This window comes from Thalassophryne amazonica, chromosome 9 (assembly GCF_902500255.1).
Source record: "Thalassophryne amazonica chromosome 9, fThaAma1.1, whole genome shotgun sequence".
NCBI lineage: Eukaryota > Metazoa > Chordata > Actinopteri > Batrachoidiformes > Batrachoididae > Thalassophryne > Thalassophryne amazonica.
In genome coordinates this window covers 87,396,535-87,420,729 of record NC_047111.1, presented here as the reverse complement: position 1 = coordinate 87,420,729, position 24,195 = coordinate 87,396,535, and the positions used below count along the sequence as shown (strand labels likewise).

The following is a 24,195-nucleotide window of genomic DNA, read 5'->3' as shown; positions in this document are numbered from 1 at the left end:
AATCGTGACACTCACCTGTTCCAATTAGGTGTTGGTGGGGCATTCATCAACTTTCCCAGTCTTTTGTTGCCCTGTCCCACCTTTTTTGAAACAGGTTGCAGGCATCCATTGCAAAATGAGCAAATATTTGCACAAAAACAACAAAGTCTATCAGTTTGAACATTAAATTTCTTGTCTTTGTGGTGTATTCAATTGAATATAAGTTGAAGATGGTTTTCAAATCATTGTATTCTGTTTTTATTTACATTTTACACAACATCCCAACTTCATTGACATTGGGATGTATTAAATCTTAAGAGTCTCTCACCAGTTCCAGCCAGATGTGTTCACTTTATCCAGAAGTGTCCATAAATATCCTAATGAATGAAAACTGGAATGCCCCCCCCACCTCTGCTTGGGGGTGGGGGGGGAGTTGCTTGTTGGTCCTGGGGAAAGTAAAAAGTCCATCCATGTATTTTCCATGATAGTTTGATTAATCTGCAAAACTAAATAAAAAGTGTTTTCAGGCTGACAGGACCGTCCTTTTAGCATTTATGACCATTTAGTGGCAGTGTGAATCCCCATAGAAGGATGCTGCGCTCTGACTGCAGCTTCTGGCAGTGGCAAACTGAGAAAGAGAGACACACATCCATGTGACCTTCTCTGGGCTCAAGGATGGGCTTTGAATGAGTGATCATCTGCAACAGGGAATGCAACAAGAGGTGACACTAGTTTCAGAAAGTGGTTGAATGAAGTCACTGTGTATTCCGTTGCTGATCTGTTTATAGAAACATGGTGCAAAAAAAACAAAAAAAAACAACAACCCACAACCTACGTGTCCATTGACCCAAAGGGTTAAATAAATAGATTATTTATTTATTTATTTTTATTTTTTTTCTGCTGTCAGTTCTGTAACATCACTTGTTGAATTGTTTCTGTTCTCTCTTTATCTGCAGACATACAGGCTGCTTTGTATGAGCTCTGCTGGCAAGTGGTAGAGGGCAACCTGAAGTTTGATCTCATTGCTAGCGTCCTTGGGGATGTGATGGTATAAGCATTTTGCTTTTTGTTTTGTTTTAATGAGTTGATAAATGTCGTTACTCATGCATTCAACATTATTTTTTCATAAAATCTTTGAGAGTACAGTGGCTCCTAAAAGTATTGGAACACTTGGTATTTTACAAATGTTAATTTGTTTATGCCATTTCAAATACAAAAAAAAAAAAAAAAAAAAAATGAAAATTGTCTTCCTTAAACTCAAACTGAAAGCACATCTCTACAACTTGATAGAAATTAATTAAAAATATAAAAGCCAGATGATGGGTTGCATAAGTCAGTGTTTTTCAACCTTTTTGAGTCGCGGCACCCTTTTTATATTTACAAAATCCTGCAGCACACCACCAACTAAAATAATATTATAATGCTATTACCTCTGGTTTTGCGCAAAACCCAATTATCGCAATAGAAAATCGATACAGAAAACATCGCATTTCGAAAATCCTCAAGCATTTTGCGCTCTGATCTCAGTATGGCTGTCACGATTAGAAATTTCTGGAGACGATTAATTGTCAGACAATAATTGCGATTGACGAATATATTGTCTTATTTTTTTTTTCTTTTTTCCCCTCTTTATATTCTACTATTGTAGTATAATTACACAACTCTGGAAGAACGTTTTGGCTTCTGTGAGTGGAGAAACTGGGAATGGTGCAACATTTTTATTTTTATCTTCATTTTACATACAGTCCCAACTTTTTCTGATTTGTGGTTGTTTCTGTTGCATTTCTGAAATTGTTTCTCCTCATCAGTCACGTTTTGTGCTTAAACACTACATTAAGCTCAAGACTGAACAAATAAATTCCTTTGGAAATAACAGCTGTTAAAGTTCAGAATTCTCACCTGCTTTTTGTGAATCTGTGCGTCTGAACATTTTTTTTGTGTGGTATCTCAGTTCATTCATATATTCCTCATTTTTAAATATGTTTTTAAAGATATTTGACCGTTTATTTCATCTCATGATCTCATGAAATTCAGCATACGACGCGCACATGGTGTGAACAGGACGGTAACGGCAGAATCACACCTTTAGAGAAAGTTCAGAGAGAAGTAAAAGCTTCACGTTTTTCGTTTTGTTAACATGTTTCACTCCATTTAAAATCCTCTCTCTGCTCCGCGCTCGCTGTGCACTGAACCTGTCGCGCCTGCATTCAGGAATCTCCCTCACCCACCCCCTCCCCTCCCCTGACCCACCCCCTCCCTCGCAGTCTGCAGCCTGTTAACTCCGCGCGCGTGCACACAGGCACAGACACACACACCGACAGCTCCGCATTTTAGAAGGCTTTTGAAGGAGACGTCACTGTTTTAATCGGCCGTCAGCCTCCTTGTTATTGTCCCGCCTTAAGACGAGAGCTAGGCTGCAGCACAATGACGTCAGATTCTGAGTCGTTTTATGCTTTGTGGATAAAATAAATAATTCACGATAATCGCGAATATGAAAAATACCCTAGGGTGCCGCGGCACCCCCGGTTGAGAATCACTGGCATAAGTAATGGGCACCTTTGGTATAATACCTGTAAATAATCAGTTTTATTGCCAGTTTTCTTCAGACAAGTCAGGGAATGGATACATGAACATTTCCAAGTTACTGAATATGTCTGGACTTTTATTTACATCAATTATGAAGAAATAACAACAATATGACGTTCTATGGCAAATTGTGTGGAGTAGATAGTTGTCAAAAGGGAATGACCTGTGCAAAAAGGAGAACAGTGAGGAAAAACACCCAGACAACCCAGAAGAAGTTTATAGACTTCTGTGGCTGTTGTTGTTGTCCTTTCAGCTGCTCCCGTTTGTTCGGGGTCACCAACAGTGGATACAGCCAGATCCGCATTGGGTATTTGGCACAAGTTTTATGCTGGGTGCCCTTCCTGATGCAACTCAGTTTTACCTGGAGAAACACATATAGCCTCTGGGTGCATAGTGCACGTTTTGCATTTTGTATCATCAGTTATACAGGTTTTATGATGAAGTGGTATAGCGGAGGATTTTCTTAAAAAGACGACCTGAAAGTTCAGCTGCAATTTGCCAGACGGTACATCTGAGATGGAAGCCTAGATTTGATGTTTGGTGAAAGAAAATCCTCCTCAACACTACAGTGTATGTCTGTAGTGCATGTTTTGCATTTTGTATCCTCAGTTATACAGCTTCATGATGAAGTGGAGCAGAGAAAGGTTTCTTAATGAATTTATAGCAGTTTTTTTTTTTATAGCAAGATTTGCTTTCAGTTTGAGTTTAAGGAAGATAATTGTAGATACTTTTATTTTTTGTATTTGAAATGGCATAAACAAATTAAAATGTGTAAAAAACTGTGTTTCAGTACTTTTGGAGGGCACTGTAATTCAAAGTCACTTTGAATGGTGAGGCCCTTTGCGTTTGATGCTGTCATTTAAAATTGTAGTATATTACCTAGATGGCTGAGAGCTTCAAGGACTCAGCTTCATTGTTGATGCAGCCCTACACACTGAAAATGCATGATCCATTAAATAAAAAAAAAATTATATATATATATATATATATATAATATATATATATATATATATATATAAATTTGACCTTGACAAAAAAAAACATTTGGAATTTAGCAGTTGCTGTAAAATGTGCAATATAAATATTTATTATATGGCTGTGACTAGACCGTTACCATGACAGTGGGTCCTGATCTTTACAAACCAGAAAGCTAAAACACGAGTACAAAAACCAAGTCGGACGTGAACATACGCCATAAATACTTCAACAGTATCAGGAAAAACACACAGATTGAAAGCTTACCAGCTAACAACCTTGACCATCTGTTAGCAAATTCTTCACAGAGGTGATGAAAGCAAATGGGTCTGACTACGAGCCCACAACCAGCCATATAATAAGCATATTATTAACCTTGCTTGCTTAGTTTGTACAGGAATATCAGACCTCTGTTTTTTTGCACGGACCGAGCGTAGTGAGGGCCATACTGTCAACATCTTGGTTTGATATTTTCCCCATACAGACCTCACACTCAAAATAATAAACTTGTATGGCAGCACCCTGACATGGGGTGAATGTGAGGTATTATTGTAAAGCGCTTTGAGTGTCTGATGGAGATGGAAAATCGCTATATAAATGCAGTCCATTTACCATTTTGTTTACCAATAATCCTTTAATATTTTAATAATCATGATTAAAATAAAAATGTATGCGTTTCAGTAATGGCACAATATTTTTGTTGATCACAAGTATTTGCTTTTGTTTTGTTTTCAGGAACTTCGAGAAGACATGCCATCAATTTTAGCAGATGTGGTCAGCATTTTAGGTAAATTTGGGCCTCATGGATAAAGTTTGTGTGTTTTGTTAATAAGAAATTCTAATCTTGTGAAATATTGCTTTAATTGCTTTGAGTTGTTGAGAAGACACTATAATTTTTAATTTGTCTTCAGAAGAGGGATTAGTCTAATTTTTATTTGGAGCCAACTTTTTAGCTATTACCGGAAAACCTTATGTTCATGTTTCATCCCTAATCACTGTGTTATTTATTTATTTTTTAAATTCAGATATAGAGACAGGTGCTCTGGAAGAAAAAAAACAAACGTGAACATTATACACAGTTGGTGGGAGGTTGTTTGGTGAGAACTATATTACCTGTTACATTGTAAACTTGAAATTGGCCCACATTTAAAGCATTGTAGATGATGCATTATATTCCATTATAAAATGTATTGCATTTTGTGCTTCAGTTTCTTGTTCCAGAAGCCATTCTAAAAGAGAGGCTTGATCCAGAAACTCTTGAATCTCTTGGACTTATTAAACAAGCCCATCAGTTCAACCAGAAGATTGTAAAAATCAAGACCAAACTTTTGTAAGTACGCAGTTTGAGATGTGAACTAATTTTAGTTAATTCATATTTTAATGTTGCCCCCCCCCCCCCCCCCCCCCCCCACACACACACAACCTTTTTTTTTTTTCCTCTTTTTTTTTGTATTGCAGTTACAAGCAACAGAAGTTTAACTTGTTGAGAGAGGAAAATGAGGGCTATGCCAAGCTAATCACTGAGTTGGGCCAAGACCTCTCCGGCAATATCACCAGCCACATTGTCCTAGAGAATATCAAGTCCCTCATAGGTAATAACACATTTGTTCTATCGTGACTGTTGAGTGTTTTCAAATCTTTCGTAAAAACTAATTTTAACCTTTTTGTTTCATGTTTGCTGAAGAAATTGTGTTAGTTGAGCCTGGGGATATGTAAAAGGGATTGTATGACCGTGCATCTGACCAAAACATTTGTAATGGCCCTGTCACACTTTGACAATTTACCTGTGTATGCTGACGTATTATAAATGCAGTGGTGTACATCTATTAAGTTATGGGTAAGTTTTTTTTTTTTATTATTTTTTTTTATAAGTTAAGAGTATGTTGAAGCATCGTAGTATGGCGAGTTTGTCGAAAAATGTTGGGCATGCTCAATACTTTCGATGCATGCCAGCATATGGCTCATACGTCCAGCATACGCAGGCCATAAGTTGTAAGCATGTTATGCGATTCTTGACACACGTTACTTGTAAGTTACTCTTAATTTGAAATGCGTCCATTGCTTGCCTCGACAACTGAACGCTGCAGTCATGTGAACAGTTAGACTGTTTCAGATATTAAAACCATTCACACACTGAGTAAATAGAAGTCTTATCTATTACGTCGTTTGATTCAGATTCATCTTGACAGCCTGAAACTTATCCACATAAAAAATTACCCACATAAAACGTGCTTATTTTGGAAAATAGCGTCTGAAAATACTTTAATTACTTGTCGTTGCTGAATGTAGCATTTTAAAAGAAGTCCCTCTGTGTTCTGTATGATCCCGGTGCATTTCTCAGCCTGAAACAGAGAACATTGCCACTTTGTGCCACAACAAGAAAATTAACTTACTATTTTAAAAGTTGATAGACTCACAGCGCCTCATTCATTCACATCAATGTTTACCACAGGCTTCAGTTGATTCTTCAGCCTTCTGCATGCAATGAAAATAAATCCCATGAGCCACCAAGACAAAAATAAAAGTAAAATTTAAAAAATGTTAACTGTTTGGCCCCCATGTGGAGGGGGCGGGCCACACAAAAGTGTACGCGCTCTCGATGGTGTGCATGTCAACATCTATATGCTCCGCCTACCAGACAAAAGGGTTCTGCTGGCGATGGAAACCCATGCTAAGCCAGACTTAACCGTTCTGACCCATACCATGCTGTACTGATCTGGACCACTCTGTGGAAATGGAGCTGTCTGCTTACACTGGCTAAATCATCCAGATCATCCAGTCCAGATTTCTTGTTTCGTTAGGGCTTTGTTGCCCTTCGTTAAGTGCCATGTGACTGGGCCATTAACAGTACAGGTGTACCACTCATTCTTTCCCCTTTTGGACTATCTATGTGCCACATTTGATTTGTTTGGGCCCAAAGGCCCTGGCGCTAATGTGGGAAATGTTAGGACAGATGTACGGTGCTCTTGACTACATCTCCCACTGACAGTTTGTCTGGGTGGAGGATAATAAAAATCAGTGTTCACTAACCATTTCAAAACCAAGATCACTTAACAGCAAGGATGTCTACTTTTGAAATAAAAGCTCACATAAAAAAAAACAAGTGGTAAATAATGTCTTCACTGCCAGAATACTGTGACCATAAATGTGACAAATGCAGTGTCTTCAGTCAGTGTTGCAAAAATTAAGCATGAAAATTAGAGAAATAATTCTGCCTTTTTTATTTTAACATTTGGACGTGATTATGTTAGAAATACTACATCTGTATAATAAGAATACATTTGACCTCTGGTGTTTAATTTATTTCTTTTATTTCAATTAAATTTTTTGAATGTCATCTTATATCTCTTGCAGGATGCTTCAATCTGGACCCTAATCGGGTTTTAGACATCATCCTAGAGGTGTATAAGGATCGGTCTGACCAGGATGAGTTTTTCTTGACACTTATCAAGTCCTACATGTGTGAACCTCTTACTCTTTGCCACATCTTGGGCTTTAAGTTCAAATTCTACCGGGTGAGAAAGAAATGTCATGTTTGGGGAACACATGTTAGAATGCAGACAGAAAAATTAAACATAGTGATATCACAAAGTGAGTTTTATATATCGTTTGTGATCATTTTTCCAAAGATGAAACGATAATTTGTCACTCCTGATCCTTTAGGACCTTAAAGCCCCTGTCACACTTAGCACGAATGAGGCAGCATCAGGGTGAATGGGGGGAAAAAAGACATACTTGGAAACAGTCGGGGGGGGCAAAGATTCGGATAGCCGTGTACGAATGCCATTCAAATACCCAGAATGTGTGCCAAAGCTGCTTCAAATGATTTGCGCGCAGTTGGCGTGCTGCAGCTCCCGAATCCAGGTCGAATGCGGCCAGAACACAGCATGAATCCCCACAATACCAGCAGAATGTGCTTCGAATGTCATGCAAGTGCAGTTCGATCACCTCCCAAAGTCTGCGTGGAAGCCAAGCAAGGGGAGGGGCGTGGCAGCATGAGCACTCGTCCCCTATCTTTTGAAGACTGCTGGAATTCGAATGACATCCAACCCATGAACTGATTACATGCAAACTAGGGTCCCCTGACTATTGCATCACTGCAGTGCATGTGATCACATATTGCCAGATCACTGCCATGCACACCCACAGCTGTCATTACCGGTAAAAGGCACCAGTTCATGGTGCATCGCAGTACACCCATGATCAGGGGACCCTGGCTTACATACATCAGTTTATATATTGGATAAAACATGAAACCAGAGGGGAGGTAAGACAGGTCCTGACATTAAAGCATTGCACAGTGGCCGCGTGCCCCTCCCCTCCCCATCGCACATGCACACTCTCTCTCTTACTCCCCAGGAAATCAGTTGTTTAGCGGACAGCGGGACACTCCGCTTTCCAGACAGGCTCGTGCACGCGCAGCGGTGCGATCAAATAATATGAGCTATAACACCCCGTTCAGATGTGTGCGCTGCTCCGTGGCTCTGAGACTCATGAACTCGCAGTGACACACGGTGCTTTCAGTTTGATTGCGTAATGTTCACGTCTAGTTCACAAGATGAATGCGTTCCACGGACGTTGTACATAGCAGTATTTCCTTTGCACACCCCGAATGGGATCCAGTGGAAGTGCACGTAGGGCTCATCCATAGCACAGTCGGGACATGCCTGCAGGATTTGACGTGCCTGACCATGGCAAATGTCTTTTGAGCATGATCAGACTGTTCTGAATGCTGTTTTGATGCCGTGGGAATATTTAGAACGCAGTCCGACAGCGGATACACTGCACTTCAATCGCCGTTCAAGATTTTTCCACCTCAAATGCACCTTGAGAGTTGGGTGCATATACTCTACGTTTGGGCTGACCACACAAATGTGCCCGACTGTTTGGAATGCCCTCACATAGCTGTTTGAGGTTTTCGAATGTGCCTCGATTTGGGTAGCTTCTGTTGTCATTATGATTTAAAAAGAGTAAACACAGTTCTTTGACAATAAATGGCTTCACACAACCACTAATCACTAGTGAAAAAAAGTTTTTGTGTTATTCATATTATCTGAAAAATGGCCAAAAAAATCTAAAATTCTGCCAGGGTATGTAAATTTTTGCGCACAACTGTATTTTCTATCTCTCTACTGCATATTAGGTTCTTTCTCTTTGTAGATCTGTAAAATTAAAATTTGTGCTAAATCATTATGCAGATCCGCACTGGGTCTGCTGTGGCAACCTTGACGTAACAGGAGCAGTTGAATTAAAAAAAGAAAAAAAAAAAATCTTACTAAAAGAAATAGGTGTGTTCCAGTGTTCAACCAAAGCTGTTTATTTGATCAACACACCTGAATTGGGTAATTAGTGTATTTCAAAAGCAAATAGGAAATGTGCAGTACTTGATGTCCCGAGAAGTAGGATTGTGAATTTGTAAGCTAAGCAACAAAAATCAAGAGGAACATTATGTGCCAAAAAAAAAAAAAGATTGTAGCAATGTGCTACACTATATCACAATTACCTGGTTATGTGTTATTAATGTGTGTGTGTGTGTGTGTGTGTGTGTGTGTGTGTGTGTGTGTGTGTGTGTGTGTGTGTGTGTGTGTGTGTGTGTGTGTGTGTGTGTGTGTGTGTGTGTGTGTGTGTGTGTGTGTGTGTGTGTGCTGCGCGCACGCATCTGCGCCCCACCCTTTAGGGGCCAAATGAGGAAGTGCCCAAATCACTTTACCACATTGCTGCTGCTCTGCTTCACCATAACCTGATAGAACTGGAGGATCTCTATGTACATGTAAGGAGTTGAAACTGCATATTTTCGTAATTAACATTCACTTTGTATATGCAGATTCTTAGTGAAAGTCATTTAATGTTTGCGACAGAAGACTATGTACACCTCATCTACTGAAGTGTGGGATGCCATCAGTTTGCATTTCATCTCCAACAAGTAGATAGCATTGTTTTACTGCAATAATTTTATTTTCTCCTATACATCCTTTTTCTTCCCCCCTTCTGTCATTGCAGCTTATGCCACTAGATGCCACCATTATAGAGGAACATAAACGAGAAATCTTGGAGGCCAAGCAGATTGCCCGCAAACTGGGCACAGTTGTGCTTCCCTCAGAAAAAAGTGAGGACAAAGAAAAGGATAAAGAGAAGGATGAGGAGAAGAATGAGAAGGTACTAGGAGCATCTTTTCTGTTGTTCAGAATTGTGTGCTTCAAAAACTGTTTTATAAGAGAAATTCTTGCATTGTTGGAGAGAACTTGTCTAAACTTGGATTTAAATAGTTGTGACATAAAACAGATGTAGACAAAATTGACTTCATGAGAAATTTGTCAAATGTTAATGTTTGTGCAGTATAGAAGAACTGACTACCCAAATGGTTTTCAAAAGGTCCAAGACATGTTTGTGTCCATATACTCTTTATCTAAAGACAACTAGCTGTAATGTGTCAGTTTAGTTGTACTAAAGAAAACCTATTCCTCTGTTATTTGGCCTTTGATATTTTGTTGTAGAGATTTAAGGGAATTAAAAAAAATATTTAAATTATACAATACACATTTTTAAGTTTGTGTAAATCAATAAATTATATAACAGTTTTTTTTTTTTGTTTTTTTGTCAAGTGACTTCTGGTCAGATTAAGTGACTTCTGGTCAGGTCATTCAAAGCTTTACAGTTTGGCTAAGAAATGCAGAATATATATATATATATATATATATATATATATTTTTTTTTTAACAAAATATGGATAACCAAAATGGTTAATATTTGGTAAATTATTGAATGACATGTAAAATGAAGTGTTTTGATGAAATATTACTATTTTAATATTAGATTTGGTTAGTGTTTGTAACAGAAGTGCTCCTTGCATATGTTGAGTTCAAGGACCTTTGACCATTTGAAATTGTGATAAATTCTGTTGTTGGAGTTTTTGGTTATGATACATAGTGTAAGTTTGGCACATTTAGAAAGAAAATGTGCCTTTTAAGCCTGTTGATGAGTTGTGGGTTTTTAGATGGTTAATGAATAGACATTCAGTCATCATGTTTTTCTCTTGCCACAGCCACCCGATAACCAGAAGATTGGTCTGTTGGAAGCACTACTTAGGATAGGAGACTGGCACCATGCCCAGAGTATTATGGACCAGATGCCTTCCTTTTATGCTACTTCGCATAAGGCCATCGCACTGGCACTGTGTCAGCTCGTGCACCTGACTGTGGAGCCTCTCTACAAAAGGTGCTCACTTTTTCACTTAGTGCCCACCATATGCTGTCATTATAGAAATCATACATGTGCAGGTTGAGATCTGTATTTTAGTTCCTCTGTATGCAAGATAATATTTCAATGGGAATTGAAAGCTAAGTTTAAAAAATAAACAACTTTATATATATACATACAGCAGGTAAAATAAGCATTGAACACCACCATTTTTCTCAGTAAGTATATTTCTAAAGGTGCTGTTATAGGAAATTTTCACCAGATGTTAGTACCAACCCAAGTAATCCACACATACACAGAAATCAAACTATAAATGTCCATAAATTAAGTTAGGTGTAGTAATGTGAAATGACACAGGAAAAAACGTATTGAACACCTGACGAAAGACTGATGCAAAACGGCATGGAAAGCCAAGATACCTGCTGAAATCTTTCAGTAATTAGAAAGCAGTCCTGCTCCTTGTAAGTGCAACTTAATATCAGCTAGTTCAGTCTCAACTGATAGCGTATAAAAAAGGTGTCTCCTTACCAAGGTGCCACACAAGAAACATCACATGATGGGTAAAAGCAAAAAGCTTTCTCAAGACGTTTGCTTATTACCATACCTTATTGTTCCAAAAAAAGTGTCAAGCTGCGATAACGTATAGGAACATCTAGATCCATCCGATAACGGAACTGGGAGCAGATTAATGCCCCCAGGCTTGGCCAGGATGATGACCTGAGGCCAAAAGTCACATGGGGTTCCACACTAATGGCCCGGTCACACGGCATATGATTGCTGAGGGACAAAAGTAAAAAAAAAAAAGTCACAAGTCGTTGAGAAAAGGTGGACGAACGACCTTTATCACCGAATAGTCTGCAAATCAAGAGCGCAAAAGGAACGAAAGAGGAACAAAATGAAATGAGAGTTACATATGTAACTAAGCTTCTGTGAATTCCGGATGGCTGCCAGATGGTGATGCTTTAGCACCTGGATTATTCCATGCGCGCATGCGCAGAGGTCGAGTCTTATACCAACAGAGTCATGCCAGTATGTGTGACCTGGGTGACGCCAGCAACCGTATATAAGCGCATATTACCCAGCATTCAGTTCTTTTGGAATCTATCGCCTAGACACCGAGTGACAACCAACTGTGCCGGTCATCCGGAATTCATAGAACCGTAGTTACATACATAACTCTCATTCTATGTAATTCCTCCTGACCACCAGAGGGCGATGCATTTAGCACCTGGATGACCTTACACCAACAAGGTCATGAGGAGTGTGCACTTCGCAAACCTCAAATGTGGATTTACCAACCTCAGCTGTAGTTCGAGGATGCCGCTAATCCGGCCGTCACCACAGGGTGAGGAGCAGCTACATTCACTCTGTAATCCTATTGATTGACCGTCCACCATATTGTGGCGAGCAGAGACAGCAACATAAACTTTAATTGTGGAGACAGACTGCTGTCAAACAACGATTGAAGATAGCTCAGCAGCACTAGCACAGGACAACGCTCAGGGCCCCGCCTTGCGTACAGCACCAGTGGGTAAAAAGCTTCTATCTATTGCCGTACAATGTCCTAGTTGAGAGCGCACTGGCATTCAGTATAGTCTGCACTACAGCTTGATCACAAGAGCTCAACATGCAGTCTGTCCCTTCAGGGGCCACACATACAGTTGAAGACACTGTGGATGAGGATGACAAATGTTCCCCTTCAACTGCGACTAAAGGTCCCTCCTCCGTGGGAGAGGCCACAGCTCTCCGCTGAGTTAGCGTCAGAATCATGGGGAACCATGTCCTGCCCGGCCAGTAAGGGGCTACTAGCAACACTGTGTGATTGGTCATGCATAGTCTGTGTAGTATCAGCATGATCAGCGGAAGAGGGGGAAGCGCATACAGTAGACAGGCCGGCCAAGGGTGACCCAGTGCATCCTGGCCCAGTGGACTGTGTGGTTCTGAGAGAGAGAACCACAGGCGACAGTGTGTTGTGGTGTTCGAGGCAAACAGATCGACTTTTGCCTTGCCAAACCTGTCCCAGATGAGCAGAACCACATTCGGGTTGAGGCGCCACTCACCCGGTGGCGGTTTCTGACGTGAGAGAAAATCCGCAGCGTAGTTCTGCACGCCCGGCAGATGCACAGCCCTGAGACACAGCATGCGAGGCAAAGCCCACTGGAGAACGTCCTGAGTTTCCCTCAGGGAATGTACAGACCTGGTACCTCCTTGATGGTTTATATGGTACGCTGTCGATGTGTTGTCCGACCAAACAAGCACATGTTTCCCCTCTAGGACAGGAGAGAAGTGGCTCAGAGCTACAACTCCTGGCAATAATTATGGAATCACCGGCCGATGTTCATTCGGTTGTTTAATTTTGTAGAAAAAAAAAGCAGATCACAGACATGACACAAAACTAAAGTCATTTCAAATGGCAACTTTCTGGCTTTAAGAAACACTAAAGAAATCAGGAAAAATAATTGTGGCAGTCAGTAACGGTTACTTTTTTAAACCAAGCAGAGGGGAAAAAAATATGGAATCACTCAATTCTGAGGAATAAATTATGGAATCACCCTGTCAATTTTCATCTCCAAGACTAAAACCTGCATTAAATCAGATCTGCTCATTAGTCTGCATCTAAAAAGGAGTGATCACACCTTGGAGAGCTGTTGCACCAAGTGGACTGACATGAATCATGGCTCCAACACGAGAGATGTCAATTGAAACAAAGCAGAGGATTATCAAACTCTTAAGAGGGTAAATCATCACGCAATGTTGCAAAAGATGTTGGTTGTTCACAGTCAGCTGTGTCTAAACTCTGGACCAAATACAAACAACATGGGAAGGTTGTTAAAGGCAAACATACTGGTAGACCAAGGAAGACATCAAAGCGTCAAGACAGAAAACTTAAAGCAATATGTCTTAAAAATCGAAAATGCACAACAAAACAAATGAGGAACGAATGGGAGGAAACTGGAGTCAACGTCTGTGACCGAACTGTAAGAAACCGCCTAAAGGAAATGGGATTTACATACAGAAAAGCTAAACGAAAGCCATCATTAACACCTAAACAGAAAAAAACAAGGTTACAATGGGCTAAGGAAAAGCAATCGTGGACTGTGGATGACTGGATGAAAGTCATATTCAGTGATGAATCTCGAATCTGCATTGGGCAAGGTGATGATGCTGGAACTTTTGTTTGGTGCCGTTCCAATGAGATTTATAAAATTGACTGCCTGAAGAGAACATGTAAATTTCCGCAGTCATTGATGATATGGGACTGCATGTCAGGTAAAGGCACTGGGGAGATGGCTGTCATTACATCATCAATAAATGCACAAGTTTACATTGATATTTTGGACACTTTTCTTATCCCATCAATTCAAAGGATGTTTGGGGATGATGAAATCATTTTTCAAGATGATAATGCATCTTGCCATAGACCAAAAACTGTGAAAACATTCCTTGCAAAAAGACACACAGGGTCAATGTCATGGCCTGCAAATAGTCCGGATCTTAATCCAATTGAAAATCTTTGGTGGAAGTTGAAGAAAATGGTCCATGACAAGGCTCCAACCTGCAAAGCTGATCTGGCAACAGCAATCAGAGAAAGTTGGAGCCAGATTGATGAAGAGTACTGTTTGTCACTCATTAAGTCCTTGCCTCAGAGACTGCAAGCTGTTATAAAAGCCAGAGGTGGTGCAACAAAATACTAGTGATGTGTTGGAGCGTTCTTTTGTTTTTCACGATTCCATAATTATTTCCTCAGAATTGATTGATTTCCATATTTTTTTTCCCTCTGCTTGGTCTAAAAAGTAACCGTTACTGACTGCCACAATTTTTTTTTCCTGATTTCTTATAGTGTTTCTTAAAGCCAGAAAGTTGCCATTTGAAATAACTTTAGTTTTGTGTCATATCTGTGATCTGCTTTTTTTCTACAAAATTAAACAACTGAATGAACATCCTCCGAGGCCAGTGATTCCATAATTTTTGCCAGGGGTTGTAGATGCACAATTCTGTGTTGATGCAGCATGGGGTTGAGGTCCAGGCTGTTGAGCCAAATTTGTAAGGGGCACAAAGACAGGAGTCCCAGAGGCACGACTGCTGACACTGCCGTCAGTTTATCCATGAGCTGGAGGAGCAGACCATAATTCAGTCTGGCATTCATGCAAGCATGACGGACCTGAGTGAGAATGTCGTCTACCCTTTGTGGGGATGGACGAGCAGTCATTGCCAGTGAGTCGAGTGCCATGCCAATAAATGTCACTTGTTGGAATGGGGTCAAGGAGCTCTTTGCAAAGTTCACAGTGTGCCCTAGCTGTGACACGTGTTCCAGAATGGTGCAAGTGTCGTTGAGTGATTGCGGCCGGCTCTGTGCGCATACAAGCCAGTCGTCCAGATACAGAAGAATCCGTATCCCACAAGCCTGCAAGGGAGAGAGTGCTGCTGCCACGCACCTGGTGAACGTACAGGGAGCAAGTGAGAGCCCAAAAGTGGAGGACTCTGAACTGGTACACCTGTCCCTCAAAGGCAGACTGGAGGAATTGCCTGTGGTGAAATGACACCGCGATGTGAAAATAGGCATCCTTCAGGTCCACACTGGTGACCCAGTCCCCAGAAAAATTGTCTGGAGAACCTCTGTTGTGCGGAGCATGTGAAAACACAGCACTTCCACATACTGATTCAATTTCCTGAGGTCGAGGATGGGGCAAAAACCACCATCCTTTTCTGGAACTACAAAATAGGTTGAATAGAACACCCTTAGGTGATCTGAACTGTGGACCCTCTCTATGGCTGTTTAGGTTGGCGCCTGGGAGTGTGCTGTAATTCGACAAATTGCTGCCAAGACCGGTTAGCCTGAACAGCATGCTCCAGCGTCTGCTGGGCTGCAGGGCCAAAATCCTGACCTGTGATAACAAGCAGAGTGTGTAGTGATTCCCTGCAAGTCTCAGACAGAGGGGACTGAGCCAGCCACACCTGGCGATCGGCTATGGTCAGAGTGGACATCAGTCTGCCAAGCTCCCGTGACATGTAGGCGAAAGACCTGCGCGACGCATCACTCATGCTCTGTGTGTCAGTGCCAGCTCCACTCTTCACTGGGAGAGTGCAAAGGCAAGGTGAGACAGAGAGTTCCCCAGACGACCAGTTCGAGCTGCAGTGTCAGCTCTTGGTAATATCATCAGTGACCCTACATTGAGGTCGTGGGGAATGGGCCTCTGGCCGGGCAGCATCAGCAGGTGCTACAATCACGCTGTTAACAATGCTATCCATTGGAGGCATGTGGTCACGTGGAAAAAAAAAAAAAAAAAAAACTAGCTGCTGCTGCGGTGCTGCTTGCTCTCCCCTCAAACTCTCATCATTGTGTTATAAACCAGTCACCATTTGTTTTATCATACATCTGTGTAGTTAATAAAATGATCTTCACGTGCGCACGTGGAGAAAAAAAAATTAGCTGCTGCTGCTTGCTCTCCCCTCCTGCTCACAGGCTGGCTGCCAGACACGGGACATGTCCACATCAAGTATAAACTCCAGACATCTTCACATCACTACATATCCAGTCCTTGATTGGTCAACGCGGCTCAACAAGATGAAAAAGATCAGATTTTTCAACTTGGGGAGGAGGGCGACGTGACGCGATATCGCGGCAATCGCTCAAAATCGCTTCATTCGCGTCCATCGCGTGGTGTGACTTGAACTTTTGTGGCACCACAACACGTCCTTCCATAGGGATTACATGGCAACCTGTCGTCAATTCATTTGCAGCAGTGGCGGCAATGTTCAAGCGCCGCAGCGTCAATTTTCAAGCACAACAGTGTCAATTCAAAAAAGTGCCAGTGAGCTGCATGTTTGGAGCAGAATGACCAGGAGCGGGAAAAAAAAAACGCTCACAACAGTTTCCAAACTCCTAGCAGTGTAATATCACAGCAGCAAGCGAAACGGGCACGTGGGCGCGTACAGCGTGACATGCCCTGGCTTGTCCCACACACACACATTAGCTTTGTGGTAACAAAATAACACGCACTCGTAGGAAAAACGAGAGCGACACGTCCCGCACACAGTAGCGTTGGACACATGCAGTAGCGGTAACAAATTAATGCACACTCATAGGAAAACAAGAGTGACACGTGCCGCACACAATAGCGGAAAAACAAGTGAAGCCACAACCGCTCACTCATAGAAAAACAGTTACTCACCGAGAGCTGAGGCTAAATCAACCCAACACCCACACCAAGCGGGGTTACTCACCCACAGCGGTAAGCAGAACAGAGTAAAGAACTCTCTTTGGTCTTGCAGCCTCTCTAGGGAGCATATTCGCAGCTCCAACCACGGAAGGTTGCGAGGCTCTGATCAACAACTGATCCGAAAAAAGTTTGTTGATGGAAAAAGTGCTTCTCATGCGAGAGATGGAAAAAGAACTGAATGTTGGGTAACGCGTGCTTATATACGGTTGCTGACGTCACCCAGGTCACACCTACTTTCGTGACTTTGTTGGTAGAAGACTCGACCTCTGCGCATGGAATAATCCAGGTGTTAAAGCACCGCCCTCTGGCAGTCAGGAGGAATGAAATAGAACTGAAGCTAACATTGATCTCCACACTTTAAATGAAACGCGCCTGGAGCCGCTGCTGGAGCTGTGTGTGTCTGTATCTCTGTGCTCCAGGACTTGGTGCTGGGACGGGGCTCTGTAGCACCAGAGTCCTGCAGAAGCTGCAAACAGAAGCACTTGATGTGACCCACTGTGGAGATCTGTGCGCACGTCGGTTGATCCATCTGCTCTGGTTCCTCATCTAGAACAAAAGAGGGATCATCTCCTTTATCAGAATCCTCACTGTCTGGTTCAGACTGTGATGACACACTGCGCGCTCCGTCTTGCTCCAATTTAAAAAAAAACAAAACTGAAGTGTTAAACATTCATAAGACGTCTCATTTTTACAAAAAAAACACCACACTAACCACACACGCTAAGTACTCCTCCAAAATTATACACACTGCCAACACTGCAAACGCCAAATATTTCTCAAATCTCTCAATACCAAAACTCTAATCACTGTGGGCGTACTCAGCGTTTTTTGTGTGACGTTGCGTTCGTAGATTTGCTTGCAGCTGCCTATGCTTGCTTGTATGCGTTCTGTCATGTGTAGCCCTTGCCGCACTCCGGCCTTCGTTTTTTTTTTTTTTTTTTTTTTTTCATTGTAGAAATGCTCTCATTCTCAAAATGGCAAAGCAAACGGCACTCAGGTTTGAAAATGTACAGTGGGACACACTGCATCCTTGTCAGGGCTGGGAACATCAGATCGCAAAGTTCAGAGTCCTTCTGCCCCCCCCCCCCCCCCCCCCAAAAAAAAAGAAAATATTGCCATTTAAACTGACAAGCAAACTTAAAACAGTCCGTCTCTTGTTGCATGAGCGAGAGAGAGAGAGATAGAAAACAAGCCCTGTCTCTCTCTCTCTCTCTCTCTCTCTCTCTTCCTGTTTTTTTTTTTTTTTTTTTTTCCCAAAACCCTGGTGTTTCTGATCACCGGCGCTGTGACTGTGTGATCAAGCGGACGTGGATCAGACACACGCACGTGCGTGCTTCACCTTCTCTCCAACTGATTCTCTCTGGATGAATGCATTCAGTGTTTGGATGTGTTGTAGCGCATGCGCACATACACGCACGCACAAAAGGACTACCTCGTACATGATTTAGCGACTCAAACATTCAGACGACTCAGTGGGTTTTCTGTTTTTATAGGTCACACACCTATGGATCAAAGCTGTTCACACGCGAATGTCCACTGCTGCTGGAACTTTTTCCATACTTGATGGCTCAAAGTCACGCCTCTGCAAACTGCCGCCTGGTTTGCAAAAACGGAGGCGCAGTTCGCGCTGATCACAGCAGACGGCATGAAATAGCTCCACGGAAACAAATGAGGCTGATAGTGCTCCTGCAAACCCCCCCACTGCGAACAAATACACATCCATCAACGATCACTTTCTCAAAACCTTCGAACTGTCAGAAAGGGCCAGCAGGCTCTTCTCTCTGTACAGGCTGGAGGACAGCAAGCCCTTCAGAGTTAATGGACAGACTGCTGCAGCTCTGGCCAGACTTTATGTGCAGCAACTCTCTCCTCTGTTGTGCGCAGCAATGGAACAACACCACAATCGCAGACTGCCGTGCACTGGACCGCGGCAGCACTCACCACATCACATGCAGGGGCAGAAGCCCCACACCACACGCCAGCACTGCCGTGGAGGAGCTGCATCTCTCCTGCACAAATGCAGTCACAAACCGGCTTCTGTACTGTGTGAAAACATTCAGCTGGGCGAACAAAGTCAAACTCGCTTATGTTACAAAAACTAAGCAAATGATAAAAAGCCGTCAAGAACTACAGCAAAATGAAATACAGACGAATTGAGGTTTTCGGTGGAATTCATTCAAATTTTTCAACAGCTTAAAAATCCTGACGACACGCCAGCTGTAGGAACGAAGCTGCGTGAAGGTTAAACGATGCCAACGAAAGTCCAGATTTCTTGTTTCGTTTGGGCTTTGTTGCCCTTCATTAAGTGCTGTGTGACCGGGCCTTAACATCCATCAGTGTGTGTTGGAGAACACGCATAATACACACTATAATTCAGAATAATAAATATTACTAAGAGAAATTAATAACACACCCACAATTAGAAGGCAACACTGACCTGTTGCATGATGGAAACTGATGCACTACAGGTTGTGTAAATACGTTAAAGTACAAATTAAAAAGTCATACACTATTTTATGACAATCTTAAAAGCATTTTTTTTTATTTGATATTTTCACGTACCCGTGTGTGTGTGTGTTGTGTTGTGTTGGCGTGGGGGGTTAGTTAAGAAGTGCTTAGCAAAACACTATTTACCTACATTCCATGATTTTTAATGAGCTGTTAAAGCCACACACAGAAATGGACCACAGGAGCCCATGGCCACTTAATCCACCCCTGATATGAACAAATATACATTTTTCACAAACTACACATAGTATTAAAGAGCAGCAAAGTTTGAGTGATGCACAGATGAGCTTACAGCCAATGATAGTGTCGTAACAGTTTATATTTACCAGTTTTTCAGTGCATAGCAGTACATATTTGCATTGTAAATAAATGGACTGCATTTATATAGCGCTTTCCATTTGCATCAGATGCTCAAAGCGCTTTACAATTATGCCTCACATTCACTCCGATTTCAGGGTGCTGCCATACAAGGCGCTCACTACACACCGGGAGCAATAGGGGATTAAAGACCTTGCCCAAGGGCCCTTAGTGATTTTCCAGTCAGGCGGGGATTTTAACCGAGGATCTTCTGGTCTCAAGCCCAACACCTTAACCACTAGACCATCACCTCCCCCCAGACCATCACCTCATACACCATCATTGTTTCTTTTAAATCAACGTGATTTATCAAGTTCCGATGTAGCTAATTAAAAGTGTCACATTGAACCAGTTTTTAAACACCAGTGGAAAGTGTGTGTTTGTGTGTAAATTCTAGCCTATACTTCACAGGGCTGGTGTCCCTAAAGGGGCAAGGGGCTGTATAATGGCTACACTGAGGAGCAAACGAGCCCCTCGGCCTGCAGAAAGCTTTGAGGACCTACGCAGGGACACATTCATCATGCTGTGTTACCTCGGGCCTCACCTTTCCCATGATCCTATCCTTTTTGCCAAGATAGTGCGTCTAGGCAAGGCCTTCATGAAAGAGGTACAACACCAACATTAACTACTGCATTACTAACCTGCTTAAAGCCCCGTTTACACATAGACGGTTTAGTCAGCGGGTAGTACGTAGACAGAAGTTTGCGGTAGTTCCGGCTGTTTTTGCGGTGGAAAGGGGTGGAACACTTTGCCGGCGTTTTGACCACCATACTATCCGCAAATAGGCGGATAAAACGCCGCTAAATCTGCCGAATAAAGTGATGTTTTGACGCCGTAGCATCTGGCACATGTCAGGCAACTGGGGGGTTAATACCCAGTTCTATCCCTTACAATCGCAGGTTAAGATGCAGGTGAGAACGGCGGTGTTCTGCTGCTGCCGATAATGCCCTGTATACCGCTGGTTAATACCCAGGTTTTTACCCAGGCAAACGGTAAATCCTGCGTTACTCCAGGATCATTTGCATATTAGGCACTGCCCCCAGAGTATCCAGTATAATAGACTGGTTCTGCACACATTGTCATCATTCTGGAGTTGCTAGCAGAGCTGTAAAAGGAGCACCATGGACGTTTTTGCCCAAGAAAACTTCGACATGGACATGCCCATGGGCATTGATGAAGCTGAGGCCTTGCATGAGGCAACAGGCACCATGCTGGAACTTGGTCGAGGTGTACGTGCACTTCCTCCCCATCAGACTGCTCTCTGGATCCACCTGGCTCAAGAGCTGGCGCAGCAGGAATACATGCCTCAGTCACTGCAGGGGGAGGGGAATCATCCTCAGCCTTTTCTTCCTCCCTTTCCCCCTCCTCAACGTGTTGCTCCTCTGTCTCCACCACAGGCCTCCCTTCTGCTTCTGAACCAGACCTCTAGGTTTCCTTCTTCTTGCCAAAGTCCTTGCCGCTGCCAACTTTCTTTGGAGGCATACTGGGGCTTCTCTGCAAAAATATCTGGAGCTTCTTCCTCTTCTTGTTCTTCTTCCGTCTTCTGGCCATGAGTGAGAGGCCTGCATGCAGCGCGCTAGCGTTTTTATACTGACCGCCGCCTATCGGCCATTTGGGACGCTATTTTAACTGGGAGGTGCCGTTTAGAACGGCGTACTGTCCGCTAGCGCCGCCGTTTTGTCTGCCTTTGTCGCCATTTAAAACGGCGTTCTGTATGCCGATGTGGGCTGTATCGCCGTTTTATATGCCGTTGATTAGGGATACAATGCCGGCCGCCGAATAATGGCGGTGTAAACTGCGGCACTACAGGAAGGGACAGGATGAAACGGCGATTAAAAAGTATCAAACGGCGTTGTTCGCGTTGTCTCCGTCGTCATGCGAATTCTCCGGGAGCGCTCCCGGAATTATTCGACATGTTGAATAATTTTTTCGACGATACCCGGTGAAGCCGGAACTAAGCCACGCCCCCTAGCGCCGGCGTTAACAACGGCGTTTGATCCCTAAGACGGCCCGGAGGAGCCAAAAACTCTTCCGGGACGCTTCCGGGAGCTCTTACCGTCTATGTGTAAACGGGACTTAAGTTTGGCTTACTAATAATATGTCCTCATACTTGTCCTTTGGTTTCAGTACCAAAGTGATGCCAGACCTGATGTCAAAGACAAAATGGTGAGTAAACATTGTGCCGGATATGACTATACATGAGGATGGATCAAATTAGACCAGATGTCTTTCGTGATAGCCCATATATATATATATGTGTGTGTGTGTGTGTGTGTATGTGTATATATATATATATATATATATATATATATATATATATATATATATATATATACACTCAACAAAAATATAAACGCAACACTTTTGGTTTTGCTCCCATTTTGTATGAGATGAACTCAAAGATCTAAAACTTTTTCCACATACACAATATCACCATTTCCCTCAAATATTGTTCACAAACCAGTCTAAATCTGTGATAGTGAGCACGTCTCCTTTGCTGAGATAATCCATCCCACCTCACAGGTGTGCCATATCAAGACGCTGATTAGACACCATGATTAGTGCACAGGTGTGCCTTAGACTGTCCACAATAAAAGGCCACTCTGAAAGGTGCAGTTTTATCACACAGCACAATGCCACAGATGTTGCAAGATTTGAGGGAGCGTGCAATTGGCATGCTGACAGCAGGAATGTCAACCAGAGCTGCTGCTCATGTATTGAATGTTCATTTCTCTACCATAAGCCGTCTCCAAAGGCGTTTCAGAGAATTTGGCAGTACATCCAATCAGCCTCACAACCGCAGACCACGTGTAACCACACCAGCCCAGGACCTCCACATCCAGCATGTTCACCTCCAAGATCGTCTGAGACCAGCCACTCGGACAGCTGCTGAAACAATCGGTTTGCATAACCAAAGAATTTATGCACAAACTGTCATAAACCGTCTCAGGGAAGCTCATCTGCATGCTCGTCGTCCTCATCGGGGTCTCGACCTGACTCCAGTTCGTCGTCGTAACCGACTTGAGTGGGCAAATGCTCACATTCGCTGGCGTTTGGCACGTTGGAGAGGTGTTCTCTTTACGGATGAATCCCGGTTCACACTGTCCAGGGCAGATGGCAGACAGCGTGTGTGGCGTCATGTGGGTGAGCGGTTTTCTGATGTCAATGTTGTGGATCGAGTGGCCCATGGTGGCGGGGTTATGGTATGGGCAGGCGTCTGTTATGGATGAAGAACACAGGTGCATTTTATTGATGGCATTTTGAATGCACAGAGATACCGTGACGAGATCCTGAGGCCCATTGTTGTGCCATACATCCAAGAACATCACCTCATGTTGCAGCAGGATAATGCACAGCCCCATGTTGCAAGGATCTGTACACAATTCTTGGAAGCTGAAAATGTCCCAGTTCTTGCATGGCCGGCATACTCACCGGACATGTCACCCATTGAGCATGTTTGGGATGCTCTGGACCGGCGTATACGACAGCGTGTACCAGTTCCTGCCAATATCCAGCAACTTTGCACAGCCATTGAAGAGGAGTGGACCAGTATTCCACAGGCCACAATTGACAACCTGATCAACTCTATGCAAAGGAGATGTGTTGCACTGCATGAGGCAAATGGTGGTCACGCCAGATACTGACTGGTATCCCCCCCCAATAAAACAAAACTGCACCTTTCAGAGTGGCCTTTTATTGTGGACAGTCTAAGGCACACCTGTGCACTAATCATGGTGTCTAATCAGCATCTTGATATGGCACACCTGTGAGGTGGGATGGATTATCTCAGCAAAGGAGAAGTGCTCACTATCACAGATTTAGACTGGTTTGTGAACAATATTTGAGGGAAATGGTGATATTGTGTATGTGGAAAAAGTTTTAGATCTTTGAGTTCATCTCATACAAAATGGGAGCAAAACCAAAAGTGTTGCGTTTATATTTTTGTTGAGTGTATATATATATATATATATATATATATATATATATACGAGGTCTGTTAGAAAAGTATCTCAACTTTTTTTTTTTTTTTCCCCAAAACCATATGGATTTGAATCATGTGTGATTGCGTCAGCCAAGCTTGAACCCTTGTGCGCTTGCGTGAGTTTTTTCATGCCTGTCGGTTGCTTCATTCGCCTGTGAGCAGGCTTTGAGTGAGGTGTGGTCTACCCCTCTCGTCTATTTTTTATTGCAAATAAATGAACGATTTGGATCTTTGCTGCATCAATTTTTTCCCAGAAACTGTAAGAGACCTCCAGGTGGACACCGTTCGAAAAATTAATATGGCTTTCATGGACGATTTTATGGGGATTAAACCAATTACGGGGTGTTACTGCCCCTTTAAGGACGGCCCACAACTGCTGAGAGCGCAGCG

At 42.7% G+C, this 24,195-nt stretch overlaps 1 protein-coding gene and 1 long non-coding RNA gene across 2 annotated transcripts in view; both read left to right on the top strand.

The window, feature by feature from the left end:
• The window catches only part of thoc2 (THO complex 2), a 168,705-nt gene that overhangs the window by 38,614 nt on the left and 105,896 nt on the right, over positions 1-24,195 (top strand). Inside the window, 6 exon segments of the mRNA XM_034178684.1 lie at positions 6,895-7,055; positions 9,218-9,310; positions 9,541-9,696; positions 10,583-10,755; positions 20,235-20,430; positions 21,951-21,989. Of these exon segments, the coding sequence (XP_034034575.1) occupies positions 6,895-7,055; positions 9,218-9,310; positions 9,541-9,696; positions 10,583-10,755; positions 20,235-20,430; positions 21,951-21,989 (818 nt within the window).
• On the top strand, positions 937-4,793 carry LOC117517594. The gene is made up of 4 exons (XR_004562762.1): positions 937-1,027; positions 4,276-4,327; positions 4,566-4,637; positions 4,749-4,793. It is a non-coding gene; the product is annotated as an uncharacterized LOC117517594 (long non-coding RNA).